A 23,888-nucleotide genomic window follows, 5' to 3' on the forward strand; every position below is an offset into this window, starting at 1 on the left:
GGCATCCCAGTCTTAGTCCATGGGGTTCAATATTGAGTTGGTCCACCCTTTGTAGCTATAACAGCTTCAACTCCTCTGAGAAGGCTGTCCACAAGGATTAGGAGTGTGCCTATGGGAATGTTTGACCATTCTTTCAGAAGCGCATTTGTGAGGTCAGGCACTGCTGTTGGATGAGAAGGCCTGGCTCGAAGTCTGTGCTCTAATTCATCCCAAAGGTCTTCTATCGGGTTGAGGTCAGGACTCTGTGTAGGCCAGTCAAGTTCCTCCACCCAAAACTCACTCATCCATGTCTTTATGGACCTTGCTTTGTGCACTGGTATACCGTCATGATGGAACAGAAAGGGACCATCCCCAAACTGTTCCCACAAAGTTGGAAGCATGAAATTGTCCAAAATGTCTTGGTATGCTGACACCTTAAGTGTTCCCTTAACTGGAACTAAGGGGACAAGCCCAACCCCTGAAAAACAAGCCCACACCATAACCCCCCCACCAAATGATTTGGATCAGTGCACAAAGGATTCCCATAGACACACTCCTACACCTTGTGGACAGCCTTCCCAGAAGAGTTGAAGCTGTTATAGCTGCAAAGGGTGGGCCAACTCAATATTGAACCCTACGGACTAAGACTGGAATACCATTAAAGTTCATGTGTGTGTAAAGGCAGGTGTCCTCATTCTTTTGGTAATATAATGTATATTCATTTTTAAAAATCTGTATTTACATATGGAGAGCTACAGTGGAAGATTATGATCACAAGCAGGAACACTATGCACCTGGGGTTGTACTTTAGTTTGCAAATAGCGACAGTTTTGCTTCTAAATGAAAATAATGTCTCTATAAAGGATGACTAAACCCAAGAACAAAAATGTTATAAATTTCAGCTTACCGCAAGTACAGAAAAATACCCGTCGATCTTGCCAGAAATTCCATTTTCTTTTCAATTTCAATGAGCTGAATAGGAAGCAAAAATCGTATTTTTTTCTGTAAACTACTAATCCCATCAGCTCCCATGTAATAGATATGAACAAAAATCTTTATCTTTTTGGGTTTAGATACGCTTTAGATGAAGCTCAAGTTAGTTTCCTTTCAAACATAATCTCGGCCAAGTCATATATATTTGCATCAGCTCCAGCCAATTGTCATTCTATATCTCCTGTTCACATCATAGGTGAATCCAGCAGACCAGGACAATTACAGCCGCATGGTGGAACTTTGGTTCCTCTTCTGCCTGGTCTGGTCAGTATGTGCCTCTGTGGATGAAGACGGGAGAAAGAAGATCGACAACTACCTGAGAGAGATCGAAGGAAGTTTTCCAAATAAGGTGATTGCACAAAAAAACATATTATAAAGAATGGATATACTCAGCAAAAGAAATTTAAACATTTCTACAAGTTTGTTTCAACCTAAGGAGAGGCTCAATCCATGAAAGTGCAATTCAGTCATATCTCTGAGGGTCAAGATCAGCAGTTTAAAAAGAAAACTGTTATGGTTTGGGTTTTTTTTTAGTTTAGAGATTTTTTTTTAATTGATACATTTTCAAATTGTGGTTTTATATCAAATATATATTAATACAATTTTTACAAGTAAACAGTTCTTTCAGGACAAAGGACTACCAGAGGACTATGGGTTAGCTAAAGAGACAGCATACCAGAGCAGCATTCTTTGCAGCGCTCTTCTTCTCTGGTTGAAACCATGCACAGCTGCACCAGATTTTGCACTCTCCAGTGTTGATAAATCAACCCCTTTGAATTCTATAAACTGAGATGTGAGAACTTTTTAGGGCTTTGTGTACACTACAGCTTCTAAATTAAAGTTTAAGGGTTTTTGGAATTTTTTTGCAAAAGTGTCAGAAACCATGAAACAGATTAAGACAGAAGTACAGATAAATCTTACTTGTTTAATATTAATAAAAAAAGGTAAACAGAGTAAACATAGTCAAAACACAGCCAGAGTTGAGGAACCGGAACGGATAGTCAGACAGGCCAAAACGTCAGGAAGCCAGAGATGAGCATAGTAGAACAGCATGCAGGATCTGGAGCCAGAAGGAATGTCAGCCAAGCAAGTCTTTAACAGGAACACAGGAGAGTGTCTGTAGAGATGTGACCAAGGCGAAGGCAGAGATCATCTGGACTGAACGGCTTAAGTAGGCAGGACTGACGAGTAGGATATCATCAACAGGTGAGTCACTGTGGAGAGATAGGAGCTGGCAATTAGCCGACAGCTGAGCAGTTTTGAGAAGGAAGGGCTGAGCCCAGCCCTGACACAAAGCTTCTAAACTCAACTCCATAAAAGCCTACGTGTCCAACTCACATCAGCATCTCAAATAGGCAACATGGCGCCATTCCCAGGATTGGGCGTGTGCGAGCACACATACATGCGTGCTAATGCACACTGGTGCACACAGGTGTCAGCGCATGCCGATTACTGGCCAGAGCTCATCTATGTGCTGGCACATGCATATGAGCATTAGCTGCATGAGTTTGAGCATTAGTTTCCTGGCAGCAGTGTTTGGTTACAGCCATATTTTGTCAGTAAAGCCTCCAACCTGCATATGATCAAAGATGGCATAGTGATCATGTGATGGTGATCTACTCTGATTCGTTCCCAGTCATTAGTGGTGACCAGATCTTTTGGTGACGGCTGGAAATGAAAGCTGCTAGCTGCTCAGAGTTTTAGCTAATGGTTCTCAAAGGGGTTATTAACTTATCCCCATCATGGGCCTTCACGCTGAGAAACAATAATATAAAGGTTGTGGGCGGACAGCGGTTAATGGTTGGGTTTGCAGTTAGGACTATGTTTAAAGGTTAATGGTCAGTAAGTGACCATTGCTCTTTCAGATGTGAAAAATGTGGATATGATACATTTATCCTATAAGTGTGTGGTGTGTTTTAAAGGTAACGGTAAATTTAGCATTAAGGTAACGCTAAAATTTTTGTCAAGAATCAACTGCACCAATAAAAAAAAAAACCCAGCAGTCTTCAGATAACATGTCGGACCTTAACTATTGTTCAACAAGGTAAGGAAAATGTTCAATACATATTTTTCTGTCTAATACTTGACCCTAGGATTTTTTTTCCTCTTCTGCTTGCAGGACACGGTGTATGAGTATTTTGTAGACCCAAAAACAAAGAACTGGATGAACTTTGAGGACAGATTGCCCAAAGGTTGGCGAATTCCAGCCAAGTAAGTATTTTTGAAAAAATTTGCAAAATTGCCAGCATTTAGGGTATGAAGATATCCTATAGGACAGCATACGCTCGACAATTCAAGATTCCCATTGTCAACTTAAATAAAGCTTTGTTTTCTGTTTAAATTTTTTTTATTCTTTTACAAACTTGCAATCTGCCAAAAAAAACAACTGGCCGATGGGACAGACCTCGTAAGGTAACAGTCATATACAGTATATCAGATTGGTGTTACAAAAAAATTGACAAGCCAAACACAATATACTGTAACTTTTGTCTGCCAGAAGGTGAATATAAGAGTGTAGGTGTTTGTGTCAAGTTGCTTGTCCCATGATAATCAATATAAGGGATAAGGAAGAAGGTAGGAGGATAATTGGGCAGGTTTAAAAAGGGAGAGGGACAAGGGGAGGTCTCCCGAGGAAGGGGAGGTGGGGAACTAGGTGATAAAAGCTATATTACTTTGAGATATATGGCTAGTAGCATTTTATTTTGGGTCAAGCCATGTGGTGTCAAAGCTTAAGGGGAGGAATTTATCTATCTGGGGATACCAAACCTTAGCATATTTGGAGATTTGGTCTTAAAGGGTAGCTACAATCTTGCCATGTATCATGGCAATGACTCGATTTTTAGCTAAGTAATGCGGTTTTCCAGGCAGCCGCCACCATCTTTTTTCTTGCAGTCTTCATTTGTAATAAGAGTTTGTACTGCGTATTGGTAATGTCTGGAGGACTCCTGTTCAGTAAAGCTACTGTGAGACCTAAAGCAATGTTTTTGCCAAGTACACTAGACAGCAGGGCAAGGAACTACCGAGTAAGTCCACCAGACATGTAGATGCGTTCCAGTTTCTTTACAAATAAACTTTTGTTTTAATCTTGATAAGGGTGTACTTTATGACTTGGAAGCGTTGGTCTTCTGTCTCTACTTCAGCTTTATACCAGGAACCAGGCAGTTTTTTTTTTTTTTTTTAATCACAATCTTGAGTGACATGAACTTGTACTACATGCACATGGTCAACCTAAACTTAAAGATAACTCTGGAAGATCTTTTTTCAATAATACATTATTACATTTCTGTGCAAAAACCAATTTGCAATTTAGGTTTCATGGCCAATGCCACCATTAGAAATTATGCAGCCCCATATGACCTACCGACTGGGCCTCTGGGCCCCATCACACACTACACGTACTACAGTGCTACCCTAACACACAGTACACTCTTTCTACAGCACTACTACAATACACAGTACACCCCTACTACACTGATATTACAACACACAGTACACCCCTACTACACTGATATTACAACACACAGTACACCCCTACTACACTGATACTACAACACACAGTACACCCCTACTACACTAATACTACAACACATGGTACAACCCAACTATACTAATACTACAACACACAGTATACCCCTACTACATTGATACTACAACACACAGTATACCCCTACTACATTGATACTACAACACACAGAACAACCCTACTATACTAATACTACAATACACAGTACACCCCTACTACACTGATACTACAACACACAGTACAACCCTACTACACCGATAATACAAGACAAAGTCCACACCTACTACACCGATACTACAATACACAGTACACCCCTACTACACTGATACTATAACACACAGTACACCTTTAATAGTACTAAACTGCTTTTGCCAACCCTGGGCCCCCACATGCCAACCTGATGGCACCTTGGCCCAGTACGGGCGTATTGCCTGTACTCCCCTATTGGCAGCTCTGTTCTTGGCCCTAAGTCACCTCTCTAATTCAGATTACTGTCCACTGTTTTTGAGATATTTCCAGTTTGTATAATTTTCCTTGTGCTTTGCTCCTCACAGTTCCCCGTTCTACAAGATCATGGTGCCAACAGTGGACACAGTGCGCTACCAGTTCATTGTTAGTGCCCTGGTGATGCACCAGAACCCGGTTCTCCTCGTCGGTCCAGTGGGTACTGGGAAAACATCTATTGCCCAAAGTGTTCTGCAGTCTTTAGATGCCAACAAGTGGACACTGTTAACTGTAAACATGTCCGCACAGGTAAACAACCCAAAAAATCTTTTGTAGACTTGCAGCTCAGTTTGATGTTCCAAGTGAATTAAAGTCTGAAAAAAGTCTATCCAAAGCCCAATTTTTTTCTCAGTTTTGTACAAAGTGGGCATTATTACCCTTTCAAGATTTTATTTCTGTCTGTATCTCCACTGGGGAGATCCCCTTTTTTGTCAGAGGGACTGTTACAGCCTAATGTGATGGCAAATGCAAAGTTTGGAATCACCAGAGCAAAAATAGAGAGGAAATCTTCCAATGAGGACATATACAGCAAAAAAAACCTGGTGGTGGTTTAACCAATCCATGCTCTATATATCTGTAGGTATATAGTATTTAACATTTCGGAACTCACTTTGCAGAAGCCAAATGAGTGCAATGATTAATTGCAATAGGCCACTGCACTTTGTAATTTTTTTTCCATATCTTATTAAGACATCCATGTTTTCTGTCAATAGGAAGGCCTGTTCCTGTACTTGCCCCATGTGTATGTCTTGGCAAGCCATGTTCCATGCCCCTATCACACCTTGATAGCGTATGAAGTAGCACTGCATATTAAAAGTCAATATCTTGTGGTACATTTGTAATTCACAAGGGTCAGTGTTCATTTTCCTCCTCAGACAAGCTCCAGCAACGTGCAAAATATTATTGAGAGTCGTGTGGAGAAGAGGACAAAGGGCGTGTATGTACCTGCTGGGGGCAAACACCTCCTGACCTTCATGGATGACCTCAATATGCCAGCTAAAGATGCATTCGGATCACAGCCACCTCTGGAGCTTCTGCGGCTCTGGATTGATTATGGCTTCTGGTATGATCGCCAGAACCAAAGCAGCAAATATGTCAAGGTGAGGAACCATGTTCTTCAGATGGTCAGCAGCCTCATGTTATCCTTGATGTATCTTGAAGTTCTTTTCTCTACTTTTTTCTTATACAAAACATTATCTTCTCTCTCCAAACACGTTCCTATCACTTTTCTCAGGACATGTTCATTATGGCAGCGATGGGTCCCCCTGGAGGAGGCCGAACTGCCATTTCTGGGCGCTTTCAGAGCCGATTCAACCTGATTAATATGACCTTCCCCTCGGTGAGTCAAAAGTATTTTTATCTTTTCAGTGTTTTTGAAGTCTATGCTAAATATTATTAATAACCCCTTGGCTCAAAATCGCCTTTTACACCCTGTGGCCAAAATATGAGCTTGTTGGACATCCCATTCCAAAACCACGGGCATTAATATGGAGTTGGCCAACCTTTTTCCAAGCTTCTACTTTTCTGGGAAGGCTTTTTTTAGCGCCATGTTTACAAGATGAATTTCTCTTTTCAAGCCAGTCATGACTGATCTGGTAATATTGGAATGTACTCCCTTTTCTGCAGGAATCTCAGATCAAGAGGATTTTTGGGACGATGATGAGCCAGAAGCTGCAAGATTTTGAGGAAGAGGTGAAACCAGTTGGGGATATAATCACGCAGGCAACCGTAGAGCTGTATAACGCAGTTACTCAGAGATTCCTGCCCACCCCTGCCAAAATCCACTACCTGTTTAACCTCAGGGACATCTCCAAGGTGAGTCACAAGTGGAGCTGAATTAAGAAAATGTATTAATGGGGAAAATATCAAACTCTCATTTGATTGGAAAGTAAGATAGATTGGTAAGCTTTGTGTTTTCTAAACAGTGTCTTTAAAATGATTGTACAGTTTTTAGTTCCTGTCTACCAGTGGACTAATTTCATCTGAGTGTGAATGTCAGGTTGGCAAGTGGCACATGCTCAGTTATTATTAAATTCTCAGCATCCTTCAGGTACTGGGATTTGCTCTACTGTGCCGGGGTGACGTCAGTCCTTTCCCTGTTCCTGGCAGGAGCTCTCAAAAACTTCTATTTCTCTATTCATTAACTAATAGCAATGGGGAAGGGTAGTGACAGGGTGTTTTGTGTCAGCGGCACCATGGCAGCTATGTTGAAGGTAGATAAGAAAATCTGAACAGCCGCACTCCAGAAAGATATGGTTCAAAAACGTTTATTATAAACTCAGAAGCATATGGAATACAGGACACCGTGGCAAAAAAGTACAGGCAATCATCTAACGCGTTTCGCACTTATGCTAAGTGCTTACTCATAGCTCTGACATGCTATGAGTAAACACTTAGCATAAGTGCGAAACGCGTTAGCTGATTGCCTGTACTTTTTTGCCACGGTGTCCTGTATTCCATATGCTTCTGAGTTTATAATAAACGTTTTTGAACCATATCTTTCTGGAGTGCGGCTGTTCAGATTTTCTTATCTACCTTCAACATGACTCAGGATTAGCCAGCACCTGGGGCTCTTTATCCTCGGAGACAACTCTTCATTTTACACCAGGTGTGGATCTATACCGGTGCGGTGAGAACTCTCCTGCTACCATGGCAACTATACTTCTGAAACAAGACCTGGATTCTTTCATTAGAATTTATTAGTGATGTTCTTGGTGAACGGCCAGTGAGGAAGTAGAGATGTGGAATTTACCCAAGATGGCACTGGCTTAGGCAGACAGGGGGTTGGCATAGCCTACTAGAGTCATCCTGGTGTGCAAAATTCATTCTATGAATTTTAGCAGTCCATGCTTTTTTTTCAGGACTTTTAATTGGGGATTTTGAGTTTTATGGGTTGTAGATTGGAGAATTTACTTCAGATTCAAGACTTAGGCCTCATACACACGATACAAAAATCAGTAGGAAAAACTCGTAAGACGAGCTGTCTGCGGATTTTCGGATCGTTAGTACGGTGCTTTCATCAGCCAATTTGACTTTTTCGTCAGACAAAAGCTGGATGTGCAGGCTATAGAATTTTTGTCGGATGTGAACTCAATGTCCAATTTTCGGATGGTCAGTGCAGAAATCATCACACAAAAGTCTAAAGTACAAACACGCATGCTCGGAATCAAGGAACGACTGGGAGGAGTTCAGTCTTGTAAACAACCTTTCGTAATCTAGAATTAACATTCGTGACGCGGCAGTAGATGAAATATCGAAATGCAGAACACATTCTCATTTGTTTTGTACGATCTGAAAATCGCGAATCAACACTCACCAAACTTCTACTAACACGAAATTAGCAGAAGGGGCCCCAAGGGTGGCGCTTGAGAAATTAATTTTTCTCTTTATACTCTCATAGTACGTCACTACGTTCGTGTTTGTCAAGCGACAATTTGCGGAAAGTTAGTATGCTAGACAAAATCCTGCACGCTCGCTTTTGACAAAAATCAGACTCTCGGTCGTACAATGATCAAACCGTGTGTACGAGGCTTTACTCCAGCTGGTGCCCTTGTAATTATAAATAAAGATCTATATAAAAGAATCAGGACCTGATTCCTCCTGCTGATGATCCCTCTAGTGATAACTAAAGATCTGTATAGAAGAATCAAGACCTTCCTCCTGCTGGTGATTCCTCTAGTGATATAAATATCTATATACAAGGATCAGGACCTCCTTCCTCCTGCTGGTTATTCCTCTAGTGATAACTAAAGATCTTTATGGAGGAACTAGGGCCTCCTTCCTCCTGCTGGGGATCCCTCTAGAAATAACTGAAGATCTATATAGAGGAATCAGGATGTTCTTCTTCCTGCTGGTGATCCCTCTAGTGATAACTTAAGATTTATATAGAGGAATCAGGACCTAATTCCTTCTGCTGGTGATCCCTCTAGTGATAACTTAAGATTAATATAGAGGAATCAGGACCTAATTCCTTCTGCTGGTGCACCCAAGAATTCTATTTACTTTCCCCACTGCCCAGCCACACTGTTTGCTCATTTAAAAAGGATATTCTGGCATTTGCACCAGGATAGGGAGAACTTAAAGATCACTAATATCTATATTTGCAATTTCACAGGTATTCCAAGGCATGTTACGGGCACACCGTGACCTACACGATACGAAGCACAGTATGACCAAGCTGTGGGTACATGAATGCTTCAGGTATGGCACGCTCACCCATAGGGGCCTATTTATAACAAGGTTGATATTTAACATTGGGAAAAGTTGAATGATAACTAGACACTTTTTCTTAAAGCGGAGTTCCACCCAAAAGTGGAACTTCCGCTCATCGGATTCCTCCCCCCCTCCGGTGTCACAATTGGCACCTTTCAGGGGGGAGGGGGGTGCAGATACCTGTCTAAGACAGGTATCTGCACCCACTTCCGGGAATAGACTCCCGCGGGAGTCACGCCCCCTCCCGCACTCCCCCGCTGCTCCTGAGAAAGACACAGGTCCCAGGAGATAGCGGGGAGCATTGAGAACGCGCAGCGCGACTCGCGCATGCGTAGTAGGGAATCGGGAAGTGAAGCCGCAAGGCTTCACGTCCTGATTCCCTCACTGAGAATGGCGGCGGCAGCACCCGAGGATCGAGGGACGGTTCGGTCTCGGGTGCCGACATCGCTGGGACAGGTGAGTGTCCTTGTTTTAAAAGTCAGCAGCTGCTGACATCTAAAAAAAAAATTTTCGCCGGACTCCCGCTTTAATGGATTGTTATGCCGCTGCCCCTCCTCTCTACCTTGTCCAATCAGAGAACTTTTAAATTCATTGAGAAAATGCAAAGCATTTTCTGAATGGTGCCCGTGCCAAGCGAGCAACTTCATATGTTCACAATGCAGGACAGCTGCTCAGCTCAAGACCCAGAAGCCAGTGGGGATCACTGTAGTGGCAGTGTCTGCTACAATGATTTCCAGCTTCCAGGGTATCAGGTATGACACATACTGTACATACTTACATCGGTTCAAGTTGGACCAGTGCAACTATGGAGAAGTATCTATGCCTAAGCTTTAAAGTAGAAGTCCACCCTAACACTAAAATCCCTGTATCTACAGACATCCACGATATAACACTATCCTATCTGGCCCTGTAAAGAAGAAATCAGTATACATACCTTTTTTGAACCCGATCTGACCCAGGTGGGGGCAGAGGACACGTCTGACAACGGAATTCCCATAGTAAGTCTACTGACGTCACTTCCCATTCATTTCCCAACCGTTGTCGGCTGTGTCCTTCCAGCTTCCGCCGCTGGAGATCGGGTTGGATTGAAAAAAGGTATGTATACTGATTTCTTCTTTACAGGGCTACATAGGTTAGTGTTAAATCGTGGATGTCTGTAGATGCAGAGATTTTAGTGTTAGGCTGGACTTACCCTTAAACTTACTAAAAAACACCGGTAAAGTGATAGAAAGTCGGCCATCTGAAGGCCAAAATGATATTTTATGTCCAGATTGAAAACTCAAAAACTAATTCCAAATTTTGGCCACTAAATGATGCTTTAATCATACGATATACTCTAGTTCTATAACATAGAATATGGCAACTTTCCTTTTAGCTGAGTCACATTCAATCGGCAAACTGTTTATACAAAGACTCCTAAAATTTCGGTATCACATTTTGATTTCAGATTCAAATATCTGCAATCAGACAGGAGCTGTCTGGTAGGCTTCCAGTAAATGAGAGGATCAACAGGGCATGGCCATTGTAAGGCCATTGTAAGGCTCTACTAAAAGTAAAACAGAGATTGTTGCCCCTACCAAGATGGCCGCCTCTCAGGACCTCAGATAAGGGGTTAGAGCTGGCCTTCCTGTATGGGGCCCAGGCCCCATCAGTTCAGCGGGGGCCCGGAGCAGAGAGGGGACTCTTTAACCACCTCAATACTGGACCCTTTCACCCTCTTCCTGCTCAGGCCCATTTTCAGCTTTTAGCACTCACGTTTTAAATGACAATTGCGCGGTCATGCAACACTGTACCCATTTGAAATTTTTATCATTTTTTTTCACACAAATAGAGCTTTCTTTTGGTGATTTTTCTTCACCACTGGGTTTTTATTTTTTGCACTATAAATGAAAAATGACCCGAAATTTTTTCTTAGTTTGTGTTATAAAATTTTGCAAATAAGTAATTTTTCTACATAAATTTTGACTAAAATTTATACTGCTACATATCTTTGGTAAAAATAACCCAAATTAATGTATAGACATGTGCATGATGAAAAAATTAGCTTTGTTTCCTTTTGTTTTGATTCGTTAATCTAGTTATTTCATTTAGTTCAATTCGGTTGATTCATTCAATCCGTATTCGGAATTCGTATTCAGAATTTTCAAATTTTCTTTGAATTTACTGATTTTTTCGGTTTGAAACGTTCAAATCTATGAATTTTCAAATTGGTCGAAATGAAAATGTTATATTGTTTTCAAATTGAATGCAGCAAAGTGAACAGAGAAAAGAAAAATCTTCATCAAATGATTACAATGACTCTTGAAATCACCTTAACAAAAACAGCATTATTTCGAAATGGTACTGTAATGCCCCGTACACACAGTTGGATTTTCCGACGGAAAATGTGTGATAGGACCTTGTTGTCGGAAATTCCAACTGTGTGTGGGCTCCATCACATATTTTCCATCGGAATTTCTGACACACAAGGTTTGAGAGCTTGCTATAAAATTTTGGAAATTCCGATCGTGTGTACACAAATCCGACGCACAAAGTGCCACGCATGCTCAGAATAAATTAAGAGACGAAAGCCATTGGCTACTGCCCCGTTTATAGTCCCGATGTATGTGTTTTACGTCACCGCGTTTAGAACGATCGGATTTTCCGACAACTTTGTGTGACCGTGTGTATGCAAGACAAGTTTGAGCCAACATCCGTCGGAAAAAATCCTAGGATTTTGTTGTCGGAATGTCCGATCAATGTCCGACCGTGTGTACAGGGCATAATAACACACACAGTCTTTGATTTCAGCAATATGTGTACAGTTATGCCCCGTACACACGATCTGACTTTCCGACGGAAAATGTGCGATCGGAGTTTGTTGTCGGAAATTCCGACCGTGTGTGGGCTCTATCGAACTTTTTCCATCGGAATTTCCGACACACAAAGTTTGAGAGCTGGCTCTAAAATTTTCCATCAACAAAATCCATTTGCGTAAATTCCGATCGTGTGTAGACAATTCCGACGCACAAAGTGCCACGCATGCTCAGGATCAATCAGAAGAGCAGCACTGGCTATTGAACATCATTTTCCTTGGCTCGTCGTATGTGTTGTACGTCACCGCGTTCTTGACGTTCGGATTTTCCGACCAACTTTGTATGACCGTGTGTATGCAAGACAAGTTTGAGCCAACATCCGTCTGAAAAAATCCGATAGATTTTGTTATCGGAATGTGCGATCGTTTGTACAGGGCATTAGTATTCGACTGGAGTTCAATGTAAAATTCGATTCGAATTTCCGAAATTCGGACAAATTTTGTTCCGTTATTCGGAGCATTCGATAAAATTTGTTTATATTGTAATTCGGATATATCCGAATCTCCGAATAACGAAAAATTTGTCCGAATATTGATTTGGAAAGAAACGAACCGCACATGTCTATTAGTGTATATTATTTGGTCTTTGTGAAAGTTATAGAGTCTACAAGCTAAGGTGCTAGAAAAAGATATTTATCAGAAAGGCCTAAATTATCTAGTTGTCAGGAAGGTGCCACATCCCAAAAATTGCTAGAACAAATGGAGAAGATAGGACGGGATTTTGGATGCACCAAAAGACACTTCGAATTGGAACAATGAGATTGAATTAAAGAATTTATTGATACAAACATTTAAAATCCATATAAAATAGAAACATGATACATACAAGTAGTAAGCCATACGTGTCAACAACAAGAATTATACAAGATGTCATTCCTCAAAAAAGCAGTGCTACAACACAACAATACGCCTACGCGTTTCAACTAAAGCAGTCTTCTTCAGGGAGTTCATTGTTGAGGAGTACATTAAATGTACACTAAAAGACAAACATCAATCAGAGATACATTTTACAAGATGTTCAAATGTTTACATCAAACATTGAAAATGTGGGTAAATCTTACATAATATAAATAGGAAAAGTATAAATGGACAGCAAACTTGGCTCCAAGGGAATCCAGAAATCAAGAGACCATTCAGAAGAAGGCAGCCTGACATATAATAAAAATGTAATCAATATGAGACATGTAACCGCACCCCTAAAGCGGGGCACGGGACCCACAATTGGTCAAAACTAACACATAAAGAAATATAATAAATCCTTTAGAACAAATACTTACGCATTAATCCACAGTGGTCTAATAAGACCAACCGCGTGGAGGGATTGACCGACCAAAAAAAAGAAGCTATGGTGTCAATCATTGAAAATTGATCACGCCTGATGGCCATACTAGGAGAAATCATCCAAAATTCGGTCATTTGGCCAGTTCGTTCGTTTTTCGGCCAGTTAATGGGCACAAAATCGATAATCGGGACGTTTTTGAGCTGAAAAAACGAAGGACAAGTTTGGAAATTTTCTGCCGAACCAACGATAAATTAAAAGGTTAATGTGTTTCCCGTCCGATCAGTTTGCACTAGGTATATGTAAAAAAAAAAAAATGGATTAATTTATGTCCACTGAACGATTTATCGGTCATTACATGATGGCACTATCGTTTGCTCACACGGCCGAATGTTTGTTTTTCAAAAATGGGTTTGGCCGTTTTTTTGTATAGTGAATGGCCAGCATAACTCCACTTTTGTGGGGAAAAAAAAATAACAAATACATAAAAAATAATATAGCGTATACAATTGTGACACAAGCCATATTTTCTTAATAAAAATGACCTTTCCTTTTCAATCTGCAGCTCCGTAATTTTTTGAAAATGCAATATGGCAAAGTGGACACAGAATGTATACAGAACACCCCCCCCCCCCCCCCCCAGAAATGTAATTTCCTGCTTGTGTGATTGGCTCACTGATTTTCTCAGAAGTCTGCACTGAGGTACAAGTCAGATTTTTGGCATCCCCTGGAACAAAAATTTCATTTTTAGTGAGATACTCTCAATAGGAAATCACGTCTAAAGGGATGCAGACCCAGCAGCGTTCCTTATTAGTGCCCTACAGGTGCAGCAGCTGATTGATAATGAAGAAACCACTCCCATTAGATTCTCATGGACACATACAGACACACAGGGATTTCTTCAGAATAACAAAAGGTAGGAATCTGCAACAAAGTTTGTTAAAATCCCTGCAATGCACACAGACCACCCAGAGGCGAATTTTTTTTTTCTCAGCAAAAGTAGAGTTACGCTTTAAGCCTCGTACACAAAGAGATTAGCGGGCAAATAATCGTCAGGTTTTTTTTTGCTAGTCTCATATCAAATGAGGTTACATTACTTAACTTACAAAAATTCTCGTACGACAGAATACAACTTGGGAAGTGATGTAATGTGTTGAATTGTATTGCAATGCACTTTTTCATTCCCGAGCATGCGTAGTCTTGCTCTTACATTTTTTTTTTTCGGATGAAAGCTGTACTAATTAAATGAAAATCGGACGTTCTGTTCACTTGTGAGAAAAAATTTCTAGCTTGCACCTTCAGTTTTTTTTTTTGCAAAGTAGGCAGTCCAAGGTATTCCAGGTTACTTGAAGTTGTACATTTTTTTTCCCACAATTCTTTGGAAAATAAAGAAATGAAATAATTTTTTTTTTTTCTCACACACAGCATAAGCATAATTGCAAACCTTATATATTTTTGTAGCAGAGACCCTAGAGCAGTGATGGTGAACCTGGGCACCCCAGATATTTTGGAACTACATTTCCCATGATACTCAATTACACAGCACAGTGCATGAGCATCATGGGAAATGTAGTTCCAAAACCTATGGGGTACCAAGGTTCACCATCACTGCCCTAGAGAATAAAATGGTGGGTTTTGTAATTTAATTTGTGACAAGGTATTTGCGCAGCAGTTTTTCAAATGCAATTAAAATAAAATAAAATTAGACTTTAATGAATTTTAAAACACAATATAATAACCTTTTTTTTTTTTTGTAAAATAAATAGATACCAAACATGCCACGCTTTAAAATTGCGCATGCTTGTGGAATGGCACCACATGACGGTATTTAAAAATCTCCATAGGCAACGATTTATAAGCCTTTACAGGTTACCAGTTTAGAGTTAGGCTCGATTCACACCTATGCATGTTGCTTTTGGGCGTTTTTGGAGGTTTTTTTTTCATGCTTGCCACGTTTTTGAGCAGTGTTTTTGCCGCGTTTTTGCCGCGATTTGCGTTTTGCGTTTTTTTTTTTTTTTTACAGTTTTTTTTTTACAGTCTAAAATTTATTTATTTAAAAATGTATATTATTTTTACACTGGGGTTGATTTACTAAAATTGGAGAAAGCTAAATCTGGTGCAGCTTTGCATAGAAACCAATCAGCTTCCAGTTTTTTTTGACAAAGCTTAACCCGCTTAAGGACCGCCCCACGTACATTTCCTGTGGCAGGGCGGCCCTTTAGCACAAAATCACGTACTCTTTCATCGGCTCTGGAGTGCATGAGCGCACCGCCAGAGCCCCGCTCCCACTTTGATTGGATACAGCCTACAATCATTTGCAGAGAGGAGAACAGCGGTCTGCCTATGTAAACAAGGCAGACCACTGTTCTGCCAGAAAGGAAAATGGAGATCTCATGTTTCTACTGATCAGAAACACAGATCTCTGTTTTCCTTTAGTCAAATTATAGAGAATGGTGTAGCGCTACACCATTCTCTATAATTACTACTGTGCATACCTTGCATTTTGTGTTAGCTGCTTTGATACTTTACAATTTATTAACTAATTAAGTTGCTGATTTATATGATTCATATGATGATTTATATGATCCCAGCACAACAAAATTGTGTGTTTTTTCTATTCCTTTAGTCAAAGCACTCCCCCCTACAGTTAGAAAGCACACATAGGGAACACATTTAACCCTTTGATCGCCCCTGATGTTAACCCTTTCCCTGCCAGTGTCATCTAGACAGTGACAGTGCATTTTTTATTAGCACTGATCAATGTATTGGTGTCACTGGCCCCCAAAAAAGTGTCACTTAGACCCCTTTCACACTGAGGGGCTTTTCAGGTGTTTTAGCGCTAAAAATAGCTCCTGTAAAGTGCCTGAAAAGCGCCTCTCGTGCCTCCCCAGTGTGAAAGCCAGAGTGCTATCACACTGGGGCGGTGCGCTTGCGGGACGGGAAAAAAAGTGCTGCAAGCAGCATCTTTGGGGCGGTGTGGGACCGGTGTATACAGCTCTTCTCCACTGCCCCTACCCACTGAAATGAATGGGCACCGCTTCCGAAGCGCCTGAAAAGCGTTTTGGAAGCGCCGTATCACGGGCGCTTTCAAACCCTTCTTGGGGGGGTTAAAAGTGCCCCGCTACCGCCCGAAAAGCGCCACCGCTATAACTGCGGTAAAGCACCGCTAAAATGATCGCTGCTTTACTGCTAACGCCGGCACAGTGTGAAAGTACCCTAAGTGTCAGATTTGTCTGCCGCAATGACGCAGTCCTGCTAAAAAATCGCAGATCGCCGCCATTACTAGTAAAAAATATAAAAAAATAAAAAGTCCCTAGATCCATCCCATAGTTTGTAGACACTATAACTTTTGCACAAACCATCAAACACGTGCTGACGTCACTGCGCTTTCGTATTAGGAGGACGGGATATCGTATGCAGCCGGCCGGCTCTGTTATTTATTTGCGATTTTTAAGCCTTTTTATGTCGTATGATGTCAGGAGCGGTTTAAGATCCATCTAACCATCCAGCCTTTAGTCTATCAGCTGATCCTCTGTACAAGCAAAGGCCCTGGCTGGGTTTAAGCCACCTGCCCGACTTGGCTTGCCAGCTGGTAAGCAGGTTTTTCTTAAAGTGGCGGCACGTTTGATCTGATTTGGTTCACCCTGGTGTTTGATTTATTAAGATTGAACTGTTTGTCTATTCCACTACAAGCAATTGTATGGACTTTCCATTAATTAGCGCAGCTTCCATTCTCCCATTCAGTATACATTTATTGGGATTTTTTTTTTACCAAAAGTATGTTACAGTATACATATTGGCCTAAATTTATGAAGAAATTCGATTTTTTATATTTTTTTCATTGGAAGTGTTTTATAGCAGAAAGTAAAAAATATTGTGTTTTTTTTTTCAAAATTGTTGGTCTTTTTTTGTTTATAGCGCAAAATATGGATCTTGAGGGAACCCCACGCAAAATTTTGGAGGGGTTCCCCTTCAAGATTCTCAACACACAAGTCGCACCGCAAGTCGCATCATCTGGATCCGACTTCTGGTGCGACTTTTATTCAAATCAATAGGATCCCATAGGGAACCATTTATTTTGAATAGAGACAGAGAAACGCTGGACGAGGCGTAACGATGTGTATACAGCGTTACGCCTCGTTAAATCTCGTTTAACACCTTTTACCGGCGTCTGGCGTTTTTACAGCTCTTGTACGCACTGGTCCTGGGTTTTTTTTTTTGGAACTTAAAAACGCCTATGCCACTTACAGCTCAAAAACGCCATGGTGGGCATGAGGCCACAGGCTAACATGGAGAGGCGTTTTTAAGCTGCAAAAAACGCTCATAAAAGCGGCTATAAAAACGTCCATGGGCATGAGGCCTAAAAATTGCCTTTGTTTACATTGTGTGATGGCTTTGATTGGACACAGCCATTATGATCAGGAGGGCCAATCAGAGAGCCCATATCCCAATCTATGATGTGCTGTGGACACGGTCCTCACAAGATCATGCCACTGCGCACTGTGCGACCACACATTCTGGCAGGACCTACAAGGACATCCAGTGAGAACGCCGATTGTCCCACCCGGCCCTTGATGTACAGTGCCCGGGTGAGAAGCGGTTAAATATCTTTGGACGCATGCATAGTAATTCCATGGGTCAGGGCTCCCAGCAATTAAATGAAAAAATCCCTGGGCCCCATCAGTTTAACAGCAGGGGCTGGGACTAGAGAGGGGTCTATTTACTCGTTTTCGGGAGAAAGTGGAGTATTCCTCCATGCTGTAACAATTAAATTAACCACCTAAGGACCGCCCCACGCAGATATACTGCAGCAGGGCAGCCCTCCTGCACAAAATCCGGTACAAGTATGCAATTTCGTGCAGTGAATCTGGGGTGCACGAGCACGCCGCGCGGCGACCCGCTCCTGCTGATTAGACCGAGTGGGAGCCAATCAGCGATGGCCGCCGGGACCCACCGATCATTCACAGGAGAGGCAGAACCATGGTCTGCCTATACAAACAAGGCAGACTGCCGTTCTGTGAGGGAGGAAGATGGAGATCTTGTGTTTCTGCTAAGCAGAAACACGGATCCCTGTCTTCCTCCAGTCACAGCATTCCCCCACACAGTTAGAAAGCACTTCCTAGGGCCTAGTCACACACTTAACCCTTTGATCGCCCCTGATGTTGACCCCTTCCCGGACAGTGTCATTAGTACAGTGCAGGGGCGGATCCAGAGCCTAGTCTCAGAAGGGGCACTGCTAGAAAATACTTTTTTTGGGGTAAATTTAATGGGGAAATGGCTGGTGTTAGCGCTTCAATCATCACGGCACCATGGTTGTTATGGTGTCAGGATGATTGAAGCGCATTATTACTATTATTACATTGTTATAAAAAAAGAAATAGTTCAACTCACCATAATGCAAAATCAGTGGGAGTCCTGAGCGTGTCACTTGCCACTGTCACCTGCCACACGTTGCGGCCATGTCGCTTATCTCTAGATGCAGATTGTCACTTGCCACATGTTGCAGATTGTCACTTGCCACGTCCCATGCCAGACGTTGCGGATTGTCACTTGCCACGTCGCCTTTCACCAGATGCAGATTGTCACTTGCCAGCTCCCAGGCCACACATTGCAGATTGTCACTTGCCACGTCCCATGCCACATATTGCAGATTGTCACTTGCCACGTCCCATGCCACAGGTTGCAGATTGTCACTTGCCACGTCCCATGCCACACGTTGCAGATTGTCACTTGCCACGTCCCATGCCACAGGTTGCAGATTGTCACTTGCCACGTCCCATGGCACACGTTGCAGATTGTCACTTGCCACATCCCATGCCACACGTTGCAGATTGTCACTTGCCACGTCCCATGCCACACGTTGCGGATTGTTACTTGCCACGTCCCATGCCACACGTTGCGGATTGTTACTTGCCTGCTATAATCGTCTCTTGCTGTGTCCCAGTCAAGCAGCAGAGAGATGATCTAATCTCTCTGCTGCCGCGGCTGCCTGCACACTGCACACACAGTGAGGGCGGAACTGCAGGGATGCAGGGCAGGCGCTGGGCGGTGAGAGATGGTGTTATCTCTCTACTCCTCTGCCCGCCGACTCCCTGATTGGCCAGCAGCCGCTCATGCTGTCACCGAGCCGCACAGCTGCTCACCAACAGTGCCGCCCGCTGTCTCTCCCCACCGGAGCCGCCCGCTGTCTCTCCCCAGTCCCCACCAGAGCCGCCCGCTGTCTCTCCCCACCTGAGCCGCCCGCTGTCTCTCCCCACCGGGGTCGCCCATGCTTTCAGCCGGCTTTTCTTTTCCGGCCCGCCGGCTCTCTCACCCACAACGACGCCTGCCCGCACATTTACTGACCCACATTCTTGGAGGGGGCAATTGTCCCGTTGCCCCCCCTGGATCCGCCCCTGGTACAGTGACAGTGCATATTATTTAGCACTGATTACTGTATTAGTGTTGCTTGTCCCCAAAAAGTGTCAAAAGTGTCATTTAGGTGTCCGATTTGTCCGCCACAGTGTCGCAGTCCCGCTAAAAATGGCTGAACGCCGCCATTGCTAGTAAAAATAAATAAATAAAAATTCCATAAATCGATCCCATAGTTTGTAGACGTGATAAATTTGCGCAAACCAATCAATATACGCTTATTGGGATTTTTTTTTACCAAAAATATGTAGCAGAATAGATATTGGCCTAAATTGATGAAGAATTCGATTTTTTACATTTTTTATTGGATGTGTTTTATAGCAGAAAGTAAAAAATATTGTTTTTTTTTTCAAAATTGTTGGTCTTTTTTTGTTTATAGCGCAAAAAATAAAAAACGCAGAGGTGATCCCATACCACCAAAAGAAAGCTCTATTTATGGGGAAAAAAAGACATCAATTTTTTTGGGGTACTGTGTCGCACCACCGCGCAATTGTCAGTTAACATAAGGCAGTGCCGTATCGCAAAAGATGGCCTGGTCATGATGGGGGGATAAATCTTCCAGAGCTGAAGTGGTTAAGCCTCGTACACACAATGAGAGTATTGGATGAATAATTGTCAGTTTTTTGTTTTTTTTGGTTGCATGCTAGTCTCATATGGAAAATGAAGACGCTGTGCCAGCACCTGCTGCTTCCTTAGGAATCATTACCATTGGGGAGCCGTCATATATAGAAGGGGTAGAATACGGCTACTATATACGATGTTCAACACCCGCCAAGTTCTGCATAAGTAATAGTTGGCTCATTCCTACCCAAGGGCGGGGGGCCTGTCAGGCAAGCAGTATGGGGCCCCCCGGTATCTAATGATGGCCCTGTTGCCTCTACATGAAGACACAGTGCAGAAGAAGACATGGTAGGGCACATATACGCAGTATGGGAAACGCAGCAAATCCCAAGCGGTTCCGGCTGCACCTCACTGAAATCGCACTCCCTTCATGTGATCTGCCACCGGTGTCAATGGTAAATTAATGACACCCCCAAAACAGATCTCAGATCGCAGTAAGATTGCAAGAATCGGATCACATGTGAACACCTATGTGATCCGATTCTGGTGCGGCAAAAAAAGAAAAGATGCCTGTACCTTTTTTGTGCAGTGCGAATTGAGCCCATACAATATGAATCGCACGGCAAAGAATCACAGGTGATTTGAATAGGAATGCAGTGCGATTCCTGTCCGAATCACATGCGGTCTCCCACACTGCATATACAGTATGTCACAAAAGTGAGTACACCCCTCACATTTTTGTAAATATTTTATTCTATCTTTTCATGTGACAACACTGAAGAAATGACACTTTGCTACAATGTAAAGTAGTGAGTGTACAGCTTGTATAACAGTGTAAATTTGCTGTCCCCTCAAAACAACTCAACACACAGCCATTCATGTCTAAACCGATGGCAACAAAAGTGAGTACACCCCTAAGTGAAAATGTCCAAATTGGGCCCAAAGTGTCAATATTTTGTGCGGCCACCATTATTTTCCAGCACTGCCTTAACCCTCTTGGGCATGGAGTTCTCCAGAGCTTCACAGGTTGTCACTGGAGTCCTCTTCCACTCCTCCATGATGACATCACGGAGCTGGTGGGTGTTAGAGACCTTGCGCTCCTCCACCTTCTGTTTGAGGATGCCCCACAGATGCTCAATAGGGTTTAGATCTGGAGACATGCTTGGCCAGTCCATCACCTTTACCCTCAGCTTCTTTAGCAAGGCAGTGGTCATCTTGGAGGTGCATTTTGGGTCCTTATGTTGGAATACTGCCCTGCGGCCCAGTCTCCAAAGGGAGGGGATCATGCTCTGCTTCAGTATGTCACAGTACATGTTGGCATTCATGGTTCCCTCAATGAACTGTAGCTCCCCAGTGCTGGCAGCACTCATGCAACCCCAGACCATGACACTCCCACCACCATGCTTGACTGTAGGCAAGACACACTTGTCTTTGTACTCCTCACTTGGTTGCCGCCACACACGCTTGACACCATCTGAACCAAAAAAGTTTATCTTGGTCTCATCAGATCACAGGACATGGTTCCAGTAATCCATGTCCTTAGTCTGCTTATCTTCATCAAACTGTGGGCTTCCTTTTGAATCATCTTTAGAAGAGGCTTCCTTCTGGGATGACAGCCATGCAGACCAATTTGATGCAGTGTGTGGCGTATGGTCTGAGCACTGACAGGCTGACCCCCCACCCCTACAACCTCTGCAGCAATGCTGGCAGCACTCATACATCTATTTCCCAAAGACAACCTCTGGATATGACGCTGAACACGTGCACTCAACTTCTTTGGTCGACCATGGCGAGGCCTGTTCTGAGTGGAACCTGTCCTGTTAAACCGCTGTATGGTCTTGGCCACCGTGCTGCAGCTCAGTTTCAGGGTCTTGACAATCTTCTTATAGCCTCGGCCATCTTTATGTAGAGCAACAATTCTTTTTTTCAGATCCTCAGAGAGTTCTTTGCCATGAGGTGCCATGTTGAACTGCCAGTGACCAGTATGAGAGAGTAAGAGCGATAACACCAAATTTTACACACCTGCTCCCCATTCACACCTGAGACCTTGTAACACTAACGAGTCACATGACACCAGGGAGGGAAAATGGCTAATTGGGCCCAATTTGGACATTTTCACTTAGGGGTGTACTAACTTTTGTTGCCAGCCGTTTAGACATGAATGGCTGTGTGTTGAGTTATTTTGAGGGGACAGCAAATTTAAACTGTTATACAAGCTGTACACTCATTACTTTACATTGTAGCAAAGTGTCATTTCTTCAGTGTTGTCACATGAAAAGATAGAATAAAATATTTACAAAAATGTGAGGGGTGTACGCACTTTTGTAGGATACTCTATGTGAACCTAGCCTAAGGCCCCTTTCACACTTGTGCGACCTGAATGTCACATGACTTTGTCGTGATTTTTGCCGCAACTTTGACGCGACTTGAAGCAATGCCTGTGTAATCTTGAGGTCTATGGACCTCAAGTTGCATCAAAGTCAGACCAAAGTGACTTGGAGTCGCACGGATATGAACGGTACTCATTGGAAATAATGGGGTATGACTTGTCATGTGACTTTGCAGTCCCAAGTCGCACAAGTGTGAAAGGGTCCTTAGTCAGTAATGGGGAACAGACCAGCCGCAGGCAATGCTAGTGATTAACCCTTTGCCCCCTGCTTGCCTTTTCTTGGCACAGCTTCCACAGTACAGGTCCTCTTTTATAGACTACAGCTACCTTTTACTTTTATGTTTTTACTTTTTATAAAGAACAAAACGTCTCCATCTTCAGTGTTCATATACCAGATAAGTCACCCCAGATGACACACAACTTGTATTAATCCGACACGAATATCAAGTGAACATTTTTCACACATTTGGAGCATTACAGTTTGCAAGTTTGTATTTTTAGTACAAAATATCTCACCTCGCTCACAAAAAAAAATGTCATTACGGCTGTGAAAGACGAATGTGAAAACTCACACATATGATCTGGCAATGGACTTTAGAAGCGATCGCTCTGTATTACCCAACTTTAGTAAATCACACCAACCTAGTCACTGTCAGCTGTACGGGGAGAAGATGAAGGAGGAGGCAGGAGGATGAAATGCATGCTGCATGGGGTAATACTGTGTACTGTGTGTGGTGATCATTCACACATTTACAGATCTCTACAACAGAAACACTTTATATTTGATGCTGACCATACACGTTACAATACGATTGTACACGCTGCTTTACATCTACCAGCATATATGTAGTGCTAGAGCTTTCTTGATTGCATATACACTATATTACCAAAAGTATTGGGACACCTGCCTTTACACGCACATGAAATTTAATGACATCCCGGTCTTAGTCCGTAGGGTTCAATATTGAGTTGGCCCACCCTTTGCAGCTATAACAGCTTCAACTCTTCTGGGAAGGCCGTCCACAAGGTTTAGGAGTGTGTCTATGGGAATGTTTGACTCTTCTTCCAGAAGAGCATTTGTGAGGTCAGTCACTGCTGTTGGACGAGAAGGTCTGACTCGCAGTCTCCACTGTAATCATCCCATGACATTTTTTTGTGGCAGAGGATGCCCGAAATCTGACTT

The 23,888-nt window shown here is 42.6% G+C and overlaps 1 protein-coding gene across 1 annotated transcript in view; it reads left to right on the forward strand.

Moving 5' to 3' along the window:
- The window catches only part of LOC141133537 (dynein axonemal heavy chain 2-like), a 345,338-nt gene that overhangs the window by 246,050 nt on the left and 75,400 nt on the right, over window positions 1–23,888 (forward strand). Inside the window, exons 47-53 of the mRNA XM_073622980.1 lie at window positions 1,169–1,321; window positions 3,092–3,183; window positions 5,050–5,248; window positions 5,875–6,099; window positions 6,234–6,338; window positions 6,626–6,814; window positions 9,114–9,199. Coding sequence (XP_073479081.1) covers window positions 1,169–1,321; window positions 3,092–3,183; window positions 5,050–5,248; window positions 5,875–6,099; window positions 6,234–6,338; window positions 6,626–6,814; window positions 9,114–9,199 — 1,049 coding nt within the window. The remainder of the gene's footprint in view (window positions 1–1,168; window positions 1,322–3,091; window positions 3,184–5,049; window positions 5,249–5,874; window positions 6,100–6,233; window positions 6,339–6,625; window positions 6,815–9,113; window positions 9,200–23,888) is intronic.

This window comes from Aquarana catesbeiana, linkage group LG03 (assembly GCF_042186555.1).
Source record: "Aquarana catesbeiana isolate 2022-GZ linkage group LG03, ASM4218655v1, whole genome shotgun sequence".
NCBI lineage: Eukaryota > Metazoa > Chordata > Amphibia > Anura > Ranidae > Aquarana > Aquarana catesbeiana.